General features: G+C 34.6%; 1 protein-coding gene across 6 annotated transcripts in view; it reads left to right on the top strand.

Annotated features, from left to right (window-relative positions):
* The window catches only part of PRKG2 (protein kinase cGMP-dependent 2), a 124,056-nt gene that overhangs the window by 57,725 nt on the left and 50,853 nt on the right, over positions 1-15,478 (top strand). For 3 of the 6 annotated variants that reach the window (XM_017958735.3, XM_017958734.3, XM_031664553.1), the window contains 6 exons: positions 2,847-2,924; positions 4,521-4,615; positions 7,623-7,691; positions 11,576-11,674; positions 12,995-13,148; positions 15,315-15,451. In XM_017958735.3, the coding sequence (XP_017814224.1) occupies positions 2,847-2,924; positions 4,521-4,615; positions 7,623-7,691; positions 11,576-11,674; positions 12,995-13,148; positions 15,315-15,451 (632 nt within the window). Of the gene's footprint in view, positions 1-2,843; positions 2,925-4,520; positions 4,616-7,622; positions 7,692-11,575; positions 11,675-12,994; positions 13,149-15,314; positions 15,452-15,478 lie in introns of those variants that run through there. The other 3 variants (XM_017958736.3, XM_021938463.2, XM_017958737.2) reach the window with 2 other exon arrangements.

Here is a 15,478-nt window from a genome sequence, read left to right as displayed (position 1 = left end):
AAGCTTTCCCCCCTTTGAAGTTATTCGGTTGTCAGGAATTAAAGCCACACCTCTGCACACATCAAAGGCTTTATAATAACTGAAGAACAGCCTAACAGCACTTCAGAAATTCTCCATGTTTCTTCTGCTCCATGTGGGTAATGAGGACTAAAATTGTGATGGGAACAGGGGAGCTTGAAGAGCAGACTATCTGAAATAGGAACATGGAACACAATCCCAGCAGCTATAGCAAAGAACATTGAATGTTAGCTACATGGTGAAGACAGCTGGACTGTGTGGGGGATGAGGATCATCCTGTAAGGGTCATAGTTATCTCCACTGCAAAATCACACTGCATATAGTCAAGGTTTGTGATAAAGCTAAAATTGGGAAGAGATGAAGGGTTTGAGTAAACAAACTATGAGGCAAAGAAATGCCAAATATCATTGCTTAAATAAAACAGAAGTTTGTCTCTCATTAACATAACTGTCCAGGGAAGATAGTCCCAATTGGCTCCACACAGTCATTCGGGAACCCAAGGTGATGTCTACTCTACCATTTTCAACATGTGGTTTTCTAGGTTTGTATGGGCCATGCCATTATAACTGGGGAAAAAGTATAAAGATACATGCATGGAAGCATGCATGGGCTTGGTGTGGAAGTGTCACAGATCACTTCCACTCATATTCTTTTAGATGAAAGTTGATCACATGGCAATAGTTAATGCAGGAAGGCTGGCAAGTGTAAGTTACCTAGACAGTCATATATTCCTCTGAAAGACTTTCAAGACCAGCTCACAGCCTCTTTCACAAGATGAACAGTCACCAGGTACCTAGTGTGTACTAAACATTCCATCAGGTACTTTAGATACACCATCTTAACTAGTCCTCAAACAACATTAGGTGTAGCAGTAAACACAATCTTAACTTTACAGAAAAGGAAATAGAGGTCCAGAAGATGTAGGAAACAGCTGAGCAAATCATTACCATTCTCCTTCTTAGCATGGCAATGATTAATTGTGCATTTACTGTATTTCAGATGCTCCTAATATTTCAGACAACATTGCCTTTCATTGACTTATTGTGGTAGGCAGAATGGTTCCCTGCCCCATCTCCCCTTCCGGATATCCAGATTCTAATCCTTGGAATGTATGAATATGTTATATTACATGGCAAAAGGGACTTTAATGGTATGCTTACAGTTTGGGAATTTAAAATAGATTACCATGAATTGGCTAGGTGAATGACTATTGGGTATAGTTACATGAGCATAGAATTATCTCTGGTTGGGGTCAGAGAGATGCAGCAGAAGTAGAATCCAGAGGCTCTCTGCAGGAATGGGAGAGACCTGATGGGCAGTTCCCACTGTCAGTCAGTAAGGAAACGGATCTTTTCCTGCAGGTAAATCCTTCCAGCAACCTGAATGACCTTGAAAGTGAATTTTCCCCTGAGCTTCCGGAATGACATAAGCCCTATTGATACCTTGAGCTCCATCCTGAGAGACCCTAACTGAGAAACCTAATTGAGCAACATTGTGCCTAGACTTTCTGACTCACAGAAACTATAAATATTAAAAGGGTGTGACTCTAAGCCACCAAGTTTGTGGTTGTTACAGCAGCAATAGAAAACTCGTGCGCTTTCCTAAATCTTTGAAGATAAGTGTTGTTACTTTAATTTTATCGGTTGAGGAAAGTAAAATTGATTGTAAACTGGGATTTGAATATAGATGTGTTTGGCTTCAAAGTACTTTTTACTCCAAAAATATTATACTTCCTTCCATGAGATGTTGACATGTCTTATAAAATGTACATAGTGTTATGAAAATAAAAGGCATATTTATTAGTATTAGGAGTGATATTTATTCCAGAAATATAAATAGGTTTTAAGAATAAATGATCAAGAAAGTACTGAAAAACAACAGACACAAAAGTAGTTTAGTTTGGAATTTATTTTCAAGTCTAAAAGAAAAACAAGAGAGAGCATTGTGGTTAGTTATGCCTTTTTAAAAATTAAAGAAGCCACTTTTGTTTGTATAAATAATTAAGAGATCCATCTTAGTTCTGTGACTTTAAGACAAGATCAAATTAAAGCAAAGTAGAGGTGGACAGTTTAATCTATCCTTTGTTTTCTGAGATCTTTAGTTGCTCTTTTGGTCTGACAGGTGGATAGATTACTTTTCCCTCCTCAAGAATTTTCTAATCACATAAACATTTACAAGAAAAACAGATGTTAACAAATGAAAAGAAATATGCAATAATTTGAGATTTCATGAGGATAAATCTAAATTATAGAATTTGCATGTAAAAATTTCCAATGTCAATGTTTTATGATGAGAAATCTTTGGATATAGTATTATGACAGCATTACCTACTGTGAATGTAGAATCTTCCAAGAAGTTGCTTTTCAAGGACTTAGAAATTAAGGGTACTTTTCCTAATATCCGTTGGGGATATTATATAATCACTTGTTCTTTTTCTAGACCCCAGACTCAATTTTTAGAATGTTGCTGATCACCAAACAGTTTATATTTAGATTATGCAGGTGAAAGCTGGTGATGTTGCCTGGCTCTCATTTCTCTTTATATCTTTGGACCCCATGCCTGAAATTCAGTATTCCAGGTGAATTTACTCTGTGAAAGAAAAAAACGTAAGTGCAGATAATAAAGCAAAAGTCTCCTTATTTTTCTACAGTTTATGACTGCAATGTAAGAAAAGCTTGCAGTTACAATAGGCAAAAACAACAACCAAACAAACCCCCAAACAGGTGTGAAATACTCATTTCAAAGACAAAAGGAGTTCTGCTTCCTTTATGTCTTCAGTTGTATGTCTCCACTTGATCTAACATTTTCTTTCTCTCTCATCCCAACAGGAATACTATGATAAAGGAGATTACATCATTAGAGAGGGCGAGGAAGGAAGTACCTTTTTCATTTTGGCAAAAGGAAAGGTAACTATTAATTAAAGCTTACTAAATCAAAAAGATTATTTTAAATCAGTTTGCCATAAACTCAACGACGCTTTGCATTGTAACATAGGTCCTCCATTTTGGAGAGATAAAGGAGCTTCTACCGGTGGAGTCCCATGCAATTCTGTTTGAACACTGGGTTTGGAGCAGAGGCCACAGGACCCCCTAAGAAATAATCACTTCTTAGTAATGTTATGTAGGTCACTTGATTTTTTGGGGGTAGATCTAGCTTAATTGTATATGAGATGGCTGGATTATTTATAAGGTCCCTTCTGGCTATGAATATGTGATTCTCAATCATCCTCAGATTCCAAGATCAGTACTAGAGTATTTTCTTATCCAACAGATATGACAAGTAGCAGGTGGAGAATGAATTCAGCAATTGAAGACTCTAACAATTAGGTATCAAGCTTATAGAACTAATATGGCTCAGAATTTCAACTGATACAAAACAACTCAAGTGAACTTAGATGCTGATGCAAAATTTATATTAACATGTACAATAAGTCTTTTTCTTAACCTAGATATTGAATGGATAACATGTTGCCAGTTGTTCCAATGTTGACTCAACAGTGTTACTCAGAGATGAAAAACATCTGTGAAATATTGAAGGGAGGGGTCAATTCTTGAGTACCTGTGTGTATAAACTGGCAGATTTTTATGTATGTTATCTCTTCTCTGGAAGAGTTTATCATCAGGGAGTCAGGCACTGCCATTTGTAAACTGGATTGTGGTTGAACTTTGAATTTGGCCCCAAGTGAAGGAAAAACATGAACAAAATAGTTTCAAACCTCTGAAACTCTTCAACACTCAGAACTACTTCCTGTCATTTTTTCCCAACCTAGACTCCATACTTTGAAAGAATTCTTGCTAATAAAAAATTGCATTTATTGTTTTTAAAATTTTAATTCATTGTGACATACATAAATGCCAAACAGAATTTCTATTCAGCCTAAAGCAGCACTTGTTACCATGTTGAATTGGAATAACTCTAACCACAAACAGGGCTTTTGCTGTTTGGCCCTGCTGGGTTGGGGGTTCTTAAGCCTTTCTGGGAAACAGATTGCTTTGAGATGCCCATGAAAGTTGCAGACCCTTTTTCAATCAACGTTCTGCTTTCAGTTTTAGGAGATGCACAGGATTCAGCCAGTCAATCTATTGATACCAGACTCAGAACTACTGATACTCAACCTTATTTTTGATTAATTTGTCAACTCTATTAGGCTTTTTAAAATAGAAAAAGTTCCCACAAGACCATTATTATTTGCTTTGTGGATCTCTCAGAAGGAATCACTGGATTCACATTTAAAATTTAACTTTAGGAGGTGGAGTTTAGATGGTGAATTTTCTTCTTACAGTGGGTAGTTATTTGATAATATTGGACCATAAGATTTCCCACATCTATCAAAATGGGTTGAATGTAGGTAATTGTCCTAACTGCCGTAAAATTAAAACAAAGTATTGTCTTTTTCCTTGTCCAAGTTTATCTAGGTCTGGAGGGTTTGGTTGAATAAATGTGTGTTCAGATTCTCCTTTTCCTTCAGTCTCTTTTTCTTTGTATTGTTTAACATTGTTTAGGTAAAAGTAACACAGAGTACAGAAGGCCATGATCAACCACAGCTGATAAAAACACTGCAGAAAGGAGAATACTTTGGAGAAAAAGCTCTTATCAGGTGAATTCATGAATTTATATGCCATAGTTTAGATAAAATGCTTTGACTATTTTTTATATAAAATCATTTAGAGTTGTTAAATTGAGCTACCAAGTTAATGGCAACAAATATCCTAATATTATATATTTTGAAGTGATTTCTTAGAACGCTTTTTATGTGGGAAATAAGTATACTAATTTGCAGAGGAAATAATTGGAAAATCTTAAGTTTGCTAGTGAAAATGAAATTGGTGTTCTATTAAACTTTTTAGTTTCAAAAAAGTGTCTGAGAAAAGATTAAAACTAGAAAAATTACCCTTATAAACAGATTTTTATATTTCCAAAGTTTGAAATATTGCCTACTTCAGAGTTTTGACCTTTTAAAAAATTATGAAATAATTGTATATATTTTGTGTGCTTTTAAATCATCAGGTCAAAAGTAGTCTTTTCTTAAGAATTTTTATCAGCTCATTTTGCAAGTTTTAAAAACAACTTGAAATAGTACATTTGAAATTTTTAGCACAACTTTCAGTCTTGAGGTATGAGTTTATTTACTGTTGATCTAATTTGTGGAAGAAATATTTTTAAAAGTTGATTAAATGGCTTGAGGCACACTTTGCATTTCCTGGAACGCATAAAAACCTCAAGTCTGATCAAATGCATTTTCCTAAATATAAATAACTTTATAAAATATTAAGTTAAAGTTAGAGCAACACACTTTATTGGAATTATCTATGTTTTCAAATTAATACTTGGAATTACTTAAGAAATAAGTTAAAATTTGCATATGACTAAATGCATTTGTTTCAACTGTATGATTTTGGAAAAGGAATAGTCTTCCTGTTCATTTGTCTTCTTAACCTTTGCCCATGAAACCCCAATTCTGCTGATTTGTAGATCAGGTTTACATAAGTACAGAACAAAGAAAAAGTGTTCAGATATTACCTGAAGACAAATTTGAGTCTTTAAAAATCATAAATCTCTTAGTTTTTAGAGAAAACCAACTACTAAAAATAAAGTTTTAGCTATTATGTAAATAATTTAAAAGTGGGATTTAAAGACAAACTGAATTCTTCTTTACCACTTTATAGCTAGTAATGAACTTGTTTCAATATTAGGAAAATTATTCTTCTTTTTGTTTCTTTGTAACAGAATATACATTCATGCAATATAATAACGTAATATCATTATCCAGGACTTCAATGTCTTTGTTCTTAACACTTAAAGGTTTTCTCATACTTTCAAGCAAAACAGCTGAAGCTTGTAAGTGCACAGAACTTTGTAAATGCAGTATAGAGTCAAAATAGCTCTTGAAAGAAAAGATGTTATTCAGTTTTGCTGAGCCTGAAGTAATTTATGCTATGTGTTGTGGCTAGCCAATTATAGTGTTTTCCCATAAAAAAGCAGGGGAATTTATGTTTAATATAGACACTCAGTTCCTAAAGGTGTTTGAAAGCATTAAGCTAAAATCAACGAGAAGGAAAGTTGGAGATAAATATTTTTATATTTTTGTGCCTTTTAATGCTATCACGTTTTAGGGCCACTGACCATGATTCAGTATTCCTTATATTCTGTATATTTCCATGACTTGACATTAAATAGTCCCTGGAGTTCTTTCAGAATTTGATGTGCGAAAATAAATCTATGGAACTTACACAGTTACTATGAAAGAAATATAAGTGTATTTACATACATCTAATACTTGTAAAATGTTTGCAGAGAATATTCTCAGTCAGAATCATGATACTGACATGCAAAAGGAATACCATATGCCTTGCCTTTCTCTAAGCTCACAAATCAAATGGTTGGCCCACAGTCAGGATCATGTCTGTGTCTGTGTCTATGTTTATATCTATTTCTAGATCTGTCTGGCTCTACATCCACCATCTCTATCTCTGTCTCTACCTTTACATATACAAGTACAAACTACCTGCTCCTGTCTCAAAGGTCCATGAAACTGAAGTGCTTTCACTCATATCTTCTAACAAGGACCCTGTAAACTTGGAAGGGACAGCGAGTTATGTCAGAAGGTCTCAGAATGTGAGCTAGGTAGATAGGGGTCTTCTTTGAAATAGTAGAGATGGGCTGCCAATGTTTTTCCTGTCCCATTACTAAGAGAAGGTAAAGGAAATATACTTTGTGTGATAACATTTTTGATGAAGTTGTCTAGAAGAGTCCCAAAGTGTACTCCAGGGTATGCTTGGTACTCCCAAGTCACCTTAAATGAATCTCAGAGCGTGGGGTGCCTTGTGGATGTACCATTTGTGTGTGTGTCTTTTAGTTTATAACTAATAGAGGGAGGAAGCTAATATAAGTAAAGGTCTCTAAAGAAGTACTTTACCTGATACCCATTGGCATTCATTAGGTAATTAAATTTGCAACCATTAGATCATATACAATTGCAAGATATCAGTTATAAGATGCACTGCTCTATTATATACTCCTAAGAAAAAGAAAATGCTGCTAATTACATTATATTTTACCAATTTTAAGACATGCTCTGATTTCAGAGATTTTAATGGAAAAATAAACACTTTACACTTTGAAATGAAAGTATTTTAGTATTTAATTAATTGGGTGATATGGCACTGAAATTACTTTTTTATTTTATTAACGATTGGTTTATCTTATGCTAATTACTTGACTGTTTTTCCAATACATTTCTCTGATCAGTTAATTTCAGTTTTGCCTTCTTGTTAATGAATACTTCTCCTTTGGTCAGAGGAGAGCTATTTTAGTTGGACTTTCACAAAGCTCAGAATGAGATTCCATAAACATTTGTTGTCACTTATTCTTCTCTGTTCCCAGTGCAATTATCTTCTTCTCCTCTGAATTCCTTATGTACATAACCTCTGTTGGGGCGTATTTCAAATCTTTTTTGGGAGATATAAATTATGATGTATAAAAGCAGTTTTGGGGAGGTTTAAGTGATGGTTGTGTTTTCATACAAAGTTAGTACATTCCCTAATAAAAGTGGATGTTTAATTTCTAATTATAGTGAAAATTGAATTTCCTATTTTTGTTTGCAGTGATGATGTCAGGTCAGCTAACATTATTGCTGAAGAAAATGATGTTGCATGCCTGGTTATAGATCGAGAGTGAGTATACTGATGTTGGAGGAGGCAGGCCACTGCCACCTTTGAAGACTTGGCCTTCTGTTACTCCAAGGCCGATCTGTTTTCTCATTCATCACCACTTGGAAATACTGGCCGATCTCAGCTGCAAGTACATTCTATTAAAATTCATGGGAAGGAACAGGGCCTTCTGATCTGAATTGGTCTGTGGCAGGGGCAGATGCTGGCAGGCTAAATATTTTGTGTGCAGAGTTTGTACATAAATATCAGCAATAGACTGATTTAAATTCTGCATCTTCTAGGGAAGTAAGTTTATTAGTTCACTTATGGACTTCTTCTATACAATATAGTGAACAATTATAAAATTTATTTCTAAAATACCTTTAGTAGTCAAAAATGTTTTGAATAAAACCTCTCTCAAAACATAAAATATTTATTAGCTACATATTTTTCCAGAGTCACTTTAATTGAACGTTTGTGGTAATTTATAAGTGATGTGTGTCAATATTAATCTCTAACTGTCTTAGGTTATTCTTCAAAATAAGTCTCATTTTATATCCATCACTCATTTTAAATCATGTTTGAATCTGCCCCCTTGGGTTTCTCATTAATCAATTCAATATTTATTGGTTATCTACTTGACAAAATGAAGGAAATTCAGTGATACCAAAGGCAGGCCACTGTCAGAAAAGTCATAGTGTAGTCAAAGAAATAGAGCATACTCATAGGAAATATTAACAAAAATTATAAAATGACAACAGATATCACAAGGTAGTATATAGTTGACTGCTAAATAAATACAACATTCATTGAACATAGATTCTAGAGATATAGAGCTGGAAAAAAATTTTAGAGCATTTAAAAATATATTTTTATTATGGAGAAATTTAAACAGACCAAAAAATAGACAGAATGGTATCATGAACCCATAATACAAGTTAAACAATGATCAATTGATGCCTTATCTATACCCCTTTACCACTTTCTGCTATCTCCACACTATTTTTAAGCAAATTCCCAACATAAAATTATTTTATCTATACATTTTAGTTGCATTTCTAAAAGCTAAGTATTATATGTAATGCATGACCACAATAATGCTAACATGCCTGAAATGTTAATAATAATTCTTAATATCACTTAGAGTTGTTTTAATTCTCTCCTCTACAGATACAAAATGAGTCCCAGGTAGGTTAAATAATTTCCCCAACAGTGCTCCCTGTGTTGGAGCCGTCCCTGTCTGGGCTTCCTAACTCATTTCCCCATGCTTTCCACCATGCCAGTTGGCTCCTAAGCATGTGTTCAAAAAGAAGAGCAATCAGTATGCAGTAAAGTAGTTAAGGTTTTATTTTAATTTTTCGGTGTGGAAAAGGGATTTAAAGTATTAATAGGACTTTTCTAGGCAAAGAGGAAATGTCGAGGTCTCCCTAGGTGAAATAAAACCCTCAAGCAAAAGCGTAGGACTAGAAAAGTGCCAATTGTGTTCAGATAAAGGTAATCTTTGGATGCCAACTCTCAAATGGAAAATATATTGGTACAGTGTTGTATCAATAATGCATTGTCTTGTATACATGTTCCTTAAAATATGTGCAAGCACTGAGTGGCATTAGCTGTGTGGTAAAATATTATAAATGGATGCAAAATGCTAGGACTAAAAATAGGATAGAAAGGAGGAACTCATTTCCTTTTTCTTCATTGTAATCACATACACCACATATTTATAAAATATCTCATGTATTCATAATCCATGAAGAGGATATAATAATTTTACATGGCTTAAAAGTTACTTGCTAGTTTATAATTTTAAAATGTTTAGTTCACATATGTGTAATTTAGAGTCTGCAAAATACAAAATATTGCATTAGGCACAATGAGACATAAAAATTATGTGAATTTTTTCTGTGGGTGAGACAAACTGATTATCAACTATAACTAGGTTTACTTACATCTTGGATTTACTGAGACAGTTCAGATTACACCAGCGTATTTAATATTGACACATCATGTCACTCTGAAATATATTCCAGCTTGGATGATAAATTATATGATCATCCTAGCTATGACTTATAGACTAGAATAAGATCCCACGATAATGCGCTCATAGCAGCCTTTATACGCTTGTCATATTATAACACTTTGATTGCTTTATTTAACATCTGTCTCCCCACGCTTCTGTAAGCTTCATGAATACAGAAACATGTTACTTGTTCACTGCGGTTGCAGTGCCAGCCTTTGACATAGTCCCTGGCATATGGGAAGTGCTCACCAGATGGTGGCTGAATACAGGGCACCATCCTTGCAATGAAATATAGTGCCTGAAAGCCAATGGCTTTTTATTTCTTCTTTCTTAATTCATGATTTTAACAAATGCTTGCAAGAAGGAGAGTTAAAGTTTGAGTTATATTTCCTATTTTTAAAAGTGATAAAATATGAAATAACCCTGCTGTATGGCAAGAGCTCTAAACAAATGGGAAATGCTATTTGTCACATCTCTATCATTGACCATTGGTACAAATTTCAAAAAAAGCTCATTAGTTATTGCTCAGACTATAGCATCTGAATTAATGTAAGCTATTTGAATATCACAGCAACAATGTTGTAGCTGTTTAAACTTGACTTTAGGATTAGTTAGTGGAGAATTTCTAGAGACCTATAGCACCTGTCTCACCTCTATTTAAAAAATAAAATTTGTTTACAGCAATACTGCAGTTAGTTTAATAGCCAGCAAAATAATGCTGAAGTATAGAATAAATGAAAGTAAAACAAAGTAAGAGTGTTTCCTTTTTAACAGAAAATTTCAACTATTGGAAATTAGAAAATTCATAACCATCCTGTTTTATGTCTCACTACTCTTCAGTCGACAAAGGTCAGCCCATAGAACAGGCTAGAAAAGAGTAGAGAATAGATCTGGAGGGGAAAAGGAAAAATACTCTGCACAGTATGTAATATGTGCTTAATAAAGTAAATATAGATTGGTTGTCAAGTAAATGGGTAGAGGCAGTAAGTTGAGACAGCACAATACTGAGGTGGCTCTGGCTTATTAGTTTTAGGTATTTTGAGGTAAACTCACTCTTTTCATTCTACTGTGTACCAGGTACTTAAAATGTTACAAAGATGATTAAAACATGGTCTTTACTTTTAAGAAGGATACTATTTTGTAGTAGGGAAAAGAAGCACCCTAATAATTACAAGTCAAGATAGATTGTTGGAGATAGAAGCAGGGAAGCATTGGAAGTAATCAAGAAAGTTGGCCTTTCCCTGGTGGGGAAAGGGATTATTTTTTCTCAAGGGCATAGGACTGTGTTAGAATTCCCAATGATCATGGACTGGAGACAGAGAGATTAGATCAAGCCCATGAGGAACCTGTGATCCAGGAAGGGTGAGAAAGGTAATGAGATGTTGGCTAATCCTCAGAGAACTACTAAAGTAAGGTAAAACGATTTAGATTTAATTATGAAGGAATGTGAAATGGAGAGAGTTATCTTGAGACAAGAGATAAATTTTATTCTCGATTTAAAAGATATATAGCTTAACTTAATTAAGCAAAGTTAAAAGAATCTGCAACCCCTGTAACCTGTTGATTCGGTAAACACATCATGTAAGGCTGTTCCCTTCCCACTATCTTCTTAAAAAAATTGTTGTTAAACCTTAAATACAAGGCAGAAAACTATAAAAAATGTTTTCTGTTCTCATTAATAGCCGCTTTGCTTTTATAAACTCAAAGGAACAATTTATATGGCTTTTAATAACCATTCTACATATTACATCCACTTTAATATCTCATAAATTATTTAAAAATGATTTATAAATTCATAAATAACCAGCTAGTGTTTTATGAGCTTAGAAGAATGTCAAGTTGCCTTGGTAACTATCAGCACGGAGCATTTTATTTTATTCTATCTATTTAGAACATTCAACCAAACTGTTGGTACATTTGAAGAGCTGCAAAAATACCTTGAAGGATATGTGGCAAACCTGAACCGTGATGATGAAAAAAGACATGCAAAGTAAGTGGAGGAATGTTTTCCTGAGCTGGAACTGACTTCTGGCAGCCGATAAAGAAGGGGACAGAGGGTGTGACTTGCTGTGTGGTAACTTTTAATGTGCCTTCACTAGAAAATTCTGGAGAGTTCTTTTTAATTGTTCTTCCACAAAGACAACACCACTTCCACTAGAATGGATATTATCTAAGTCTATTATAAATAGTCTGCTCCTTTATTTTGGGTGATGAGTAGGAACGTTAGGGAGAAATGTTCTAATCCAGGGACTTACAAAAGGGATATTTTATGTTGCCTGGTGACTTAGCTCAAAAAGACATTAATATTTGATTAGAGGTAAAGAGCAGGGTTATAGTTAGAATTTTTTCAAAATGTAAAGAAACTATTGCCCAGGGATATGTGGAGGAGGGGGTTGGGTAGGTCTCTAAATGTAGTGATAGTGATTCATTTTTTTTATGTACTAGAAAACTCTACTTTGTTAAATGAAAATTATTTGAAAATTGTTTGCTGAAACATTTTTTTAGAGTGAATGCTTAAGCATATGTTCACTAGATAATGCTATCAAAGCCATATAGTCAAAATTCTTAGAAAACTTAAATTTGAATTAAATTAGAAGATTCAATCAGTACTTCACATATGTTTTTGCAATTTTTATGCTGAAGGCCTTTTGTGGTAATAATTTATGAATATGTAACCCGGAGCAGTAAACCTTATTGAAAGAGAAAAAAATGGGTATTTCCAAACAACAATACTTAGACATAAAGTAAGAAATGGACTTTTCATATTTCACAAAGCAGTTATTTTGGTTCAGCCATGCAAAGCTTCAAGATCTGATAAAACCAGTAAAATGTGGGAAAGATTGTCAGTGTGGCATTCTCCTGTACATGCAGCAAAGGAAGTGGCCGCCTTGCTTTATTCCCTTTCGTTGACTGCTTTTCATGGTGGTTTTTTAACAGCTTTTTTGAGGTATATATATTTTTAATTTTAAAAAATTTCCACACTGAGAAGAAACTGAAGAGGTTCCTTTGTAAATACCACAAACTATACCCATTTTACCTCTCATTGATTCAATTTGGCACTTGTCTGTTCCCTGGTGTATGTGTATGTGTATGTGTATGTATAATGTGTGAGTTTTATGTTTATATATTCTATTGTTTTCTCCCTGCATGGGACTGAATCTGATCCATAGAAGTTGAGATAGCCTTTGTGGCAACTATAAATCATAGTTACAGCAGAAATCAGACTGTCGTAGGAGTGAAATTTATGTATGGCATGACACCTTTTGATTATGGGTGTGTGTGTGTATAAAGTTTCACTTCTCTTGTACAGGCGGTCCATGTCTAACTGGAAGCTGTCCAAAGCACTCTCTCTGGAAATGATTCAGCTGAAGGAGAAGGTGGCCAGATTTTCCTCATCATCCCCATTCCAGAACCTTGAGATTATTGCAACACTGGGCGTTGGTGGGTTCGGAAGAGTTGAGCTTGTAAGGGGTTTACGTTTCAAGCATCTGAGAGAAGCCTTTTGACTTTTTTTTTTGTTTTATATTCCAGCACATCTTGGAGGAATATATGAATTGTTACTGCTATCTTAAATGTTGCTTTGAACCAAAATTGAGAAAGTAAACTTTTCACTCTGTAAATTGTATAGTAGCAGGTCTGTGCTAGTAAGTAACTTGTAATAATCAACTGCTAGTTCAAGCTTACATCACATCTTTTGTGAATTTTCTTCTCAATAATTATCAATGTACCAAGTAAGCACTTCCAAAAGGAAACATAAAATAATGTATTTTCTAACAGCAAATGTGTGTCTATATACATTCATGACACTTTTAGTCTCTATACACTAAAAAAAAGAAGAATGTGTCAAGTGAAAATGCCATAGAAATGAAATATTCAATGTTATAGTTACATTCTTTAAACAACTCCAGTACCATGTCTGTATTTCACTTTCATTATCTTATTTTTGGGTTGCTCAAAATTTCATATTGTGAGAAAAGACAAGAAGATGAATGCAAGGGCATATTTGAAGAGCAGCCTTCTGTAGTGTTGATCAGGATATCTTGGAACTTACAGCCTGATTTCAGTTGTGCCTTCCACATCACCCCCTCCCTGAGCTATCAGCTTCCAAGGAGTAGCAAAAGTGGTACTGTCAGAACAAATTTTCTAAGGAAACTGTGGAATAGAGATCTGTGGCCTTACTGGGTACAGATGGCTCTGAGGCCTTGGCAGTTAAGTCCTTCTTTGCCCATCAGATTTTTAAGGATTCACCATAACTTATCTTCTGGGAACTCTGCTGACTCGCTGGTCTGCTGGCTGGCCTTGGGCATGAGTAGATTTGAAATGTTGTCAGGAAAGTCTGGACAGTACACTTCACACCCAGTGCTTACTTCATCTCTGATGGGGGTGGGGACAAATGGTTCTTTAGGCTACATAATGTGTGTAATGTCTCTTTTGCCTTATGGAGAGACAAAGATAATACCTGTCTGCAGTGGTATTTTTCATCAAAGTTTGTGGCAAAAGGATTCCATTAACAAAGCTGAGATCTGTTTTCCAATAATAATTGAAGCAGTAAATTCACCATTGATTTGAAAGTCATGGGCAGCACTAACGGCAAACATAAGCAAAATATGGAGTGCAGCCATTTCTGCACAATCTAGTTACTTGTCTAGCGTAGCCTGCTTATGGAGTTTTAAATCTATCAAAAAGTTATTTTAAAATGTTTATTTCCTTTTAAGGAAATACTTGTTTGTGCATCTAGAGTAGTACTGTTTAATAGAACTGTGCTGAGGGAAGTCCTATATCTGTGCTATTCAATAGGGTAGCCACTAATTAGATGTGACTGTTGAGCTTTTGAGATGTGGCTAGTATAACTCAGGAACTGAATTTTTAATTTTATTTGATTTAAATTTAAATAACCACATGTGATTTGCAGTTATCATATTGGATGGTACAGATATAGAGCTTGATTTCATATATCTTGCTTTAGGCTGGGTGCAGTGGCTCATGCTTATAATCCCAGCACTTTGGGAAGCCAAGGTGGAAGGATTGCTTGGGCCCAGGAGTTTGAGACTAGCCTGAGCAACATAGTGAGGCCCCACCTTTATAAAAAATACAAAAATTAGCTGGGTGTGGTGGTTTACACTTGTAGTCCCAGCTACTCAGGAGGCTGAGATGGGAGGATAGATTGATCTCAGGAGGTCAAGGCTGCAATGAGCCCTGATTGCACCATTGCACTCTGGGCAACAGAGTGAGACCCTGTCTTAAAATAATAATAATAATAATAATAATAATAATAATAATAATAATATGTCTTGCTTTGAAAGCAAAGGGAATAATAAGAAAAAAATGGCAATTCTGGTCAAAGTTTTTATGTCACGCAATTAAAAATAGAATGGCTATCTAAATATTAAGTCTAACAGAATTTTATTTTGCTTTAATACAAAAATTTTAGGGCCACATCCCAGACAGATGAACTATTCTAGAAATTATAATGAAAGGGAAGTGTGTACACTTGAATGAAAGTTCTCAAAGGGATAAGTGGTTAACGGCTTCCATACTAATTAAACATGAAACAGTTTTAACTCTCATCAATTAGCATGTTTTATATAGATATAAGTTAATTTTGAGGTATCTTTCCATTTCTTACATAGGTTAAAGTAAAAAATGAGAATGTCGCTTTTGCTATGAAGTGTATAAGGAAGAAGCACATAGTTGACACCAAGCAGCAGGAGCATGTCTACTCAGAGAAGAGGATCTTAGAGGAGCTGTGCTCTCCATTCATTGTGAAGTAAGTGAGCACTTGGCTTCCAAGGAC

Source organism: Papio anubis, chromosome 3 (assembly GCF_008728515.1).
Source record: "Papio anubis isolate 15944 chromosome 3, Panubis1.0, whole genome shotgun sequence".
NCBI lineage: Eukaryota > Metazoa > Chordata > Mammalia > Primates > Cercopithecidae > Papio > Papio anubis.
The sequence above is the reverse complement of the archived record's forward strand: the minus strand, read 5'-3'. Positions and strand labels throughout refer to the sequence as shown.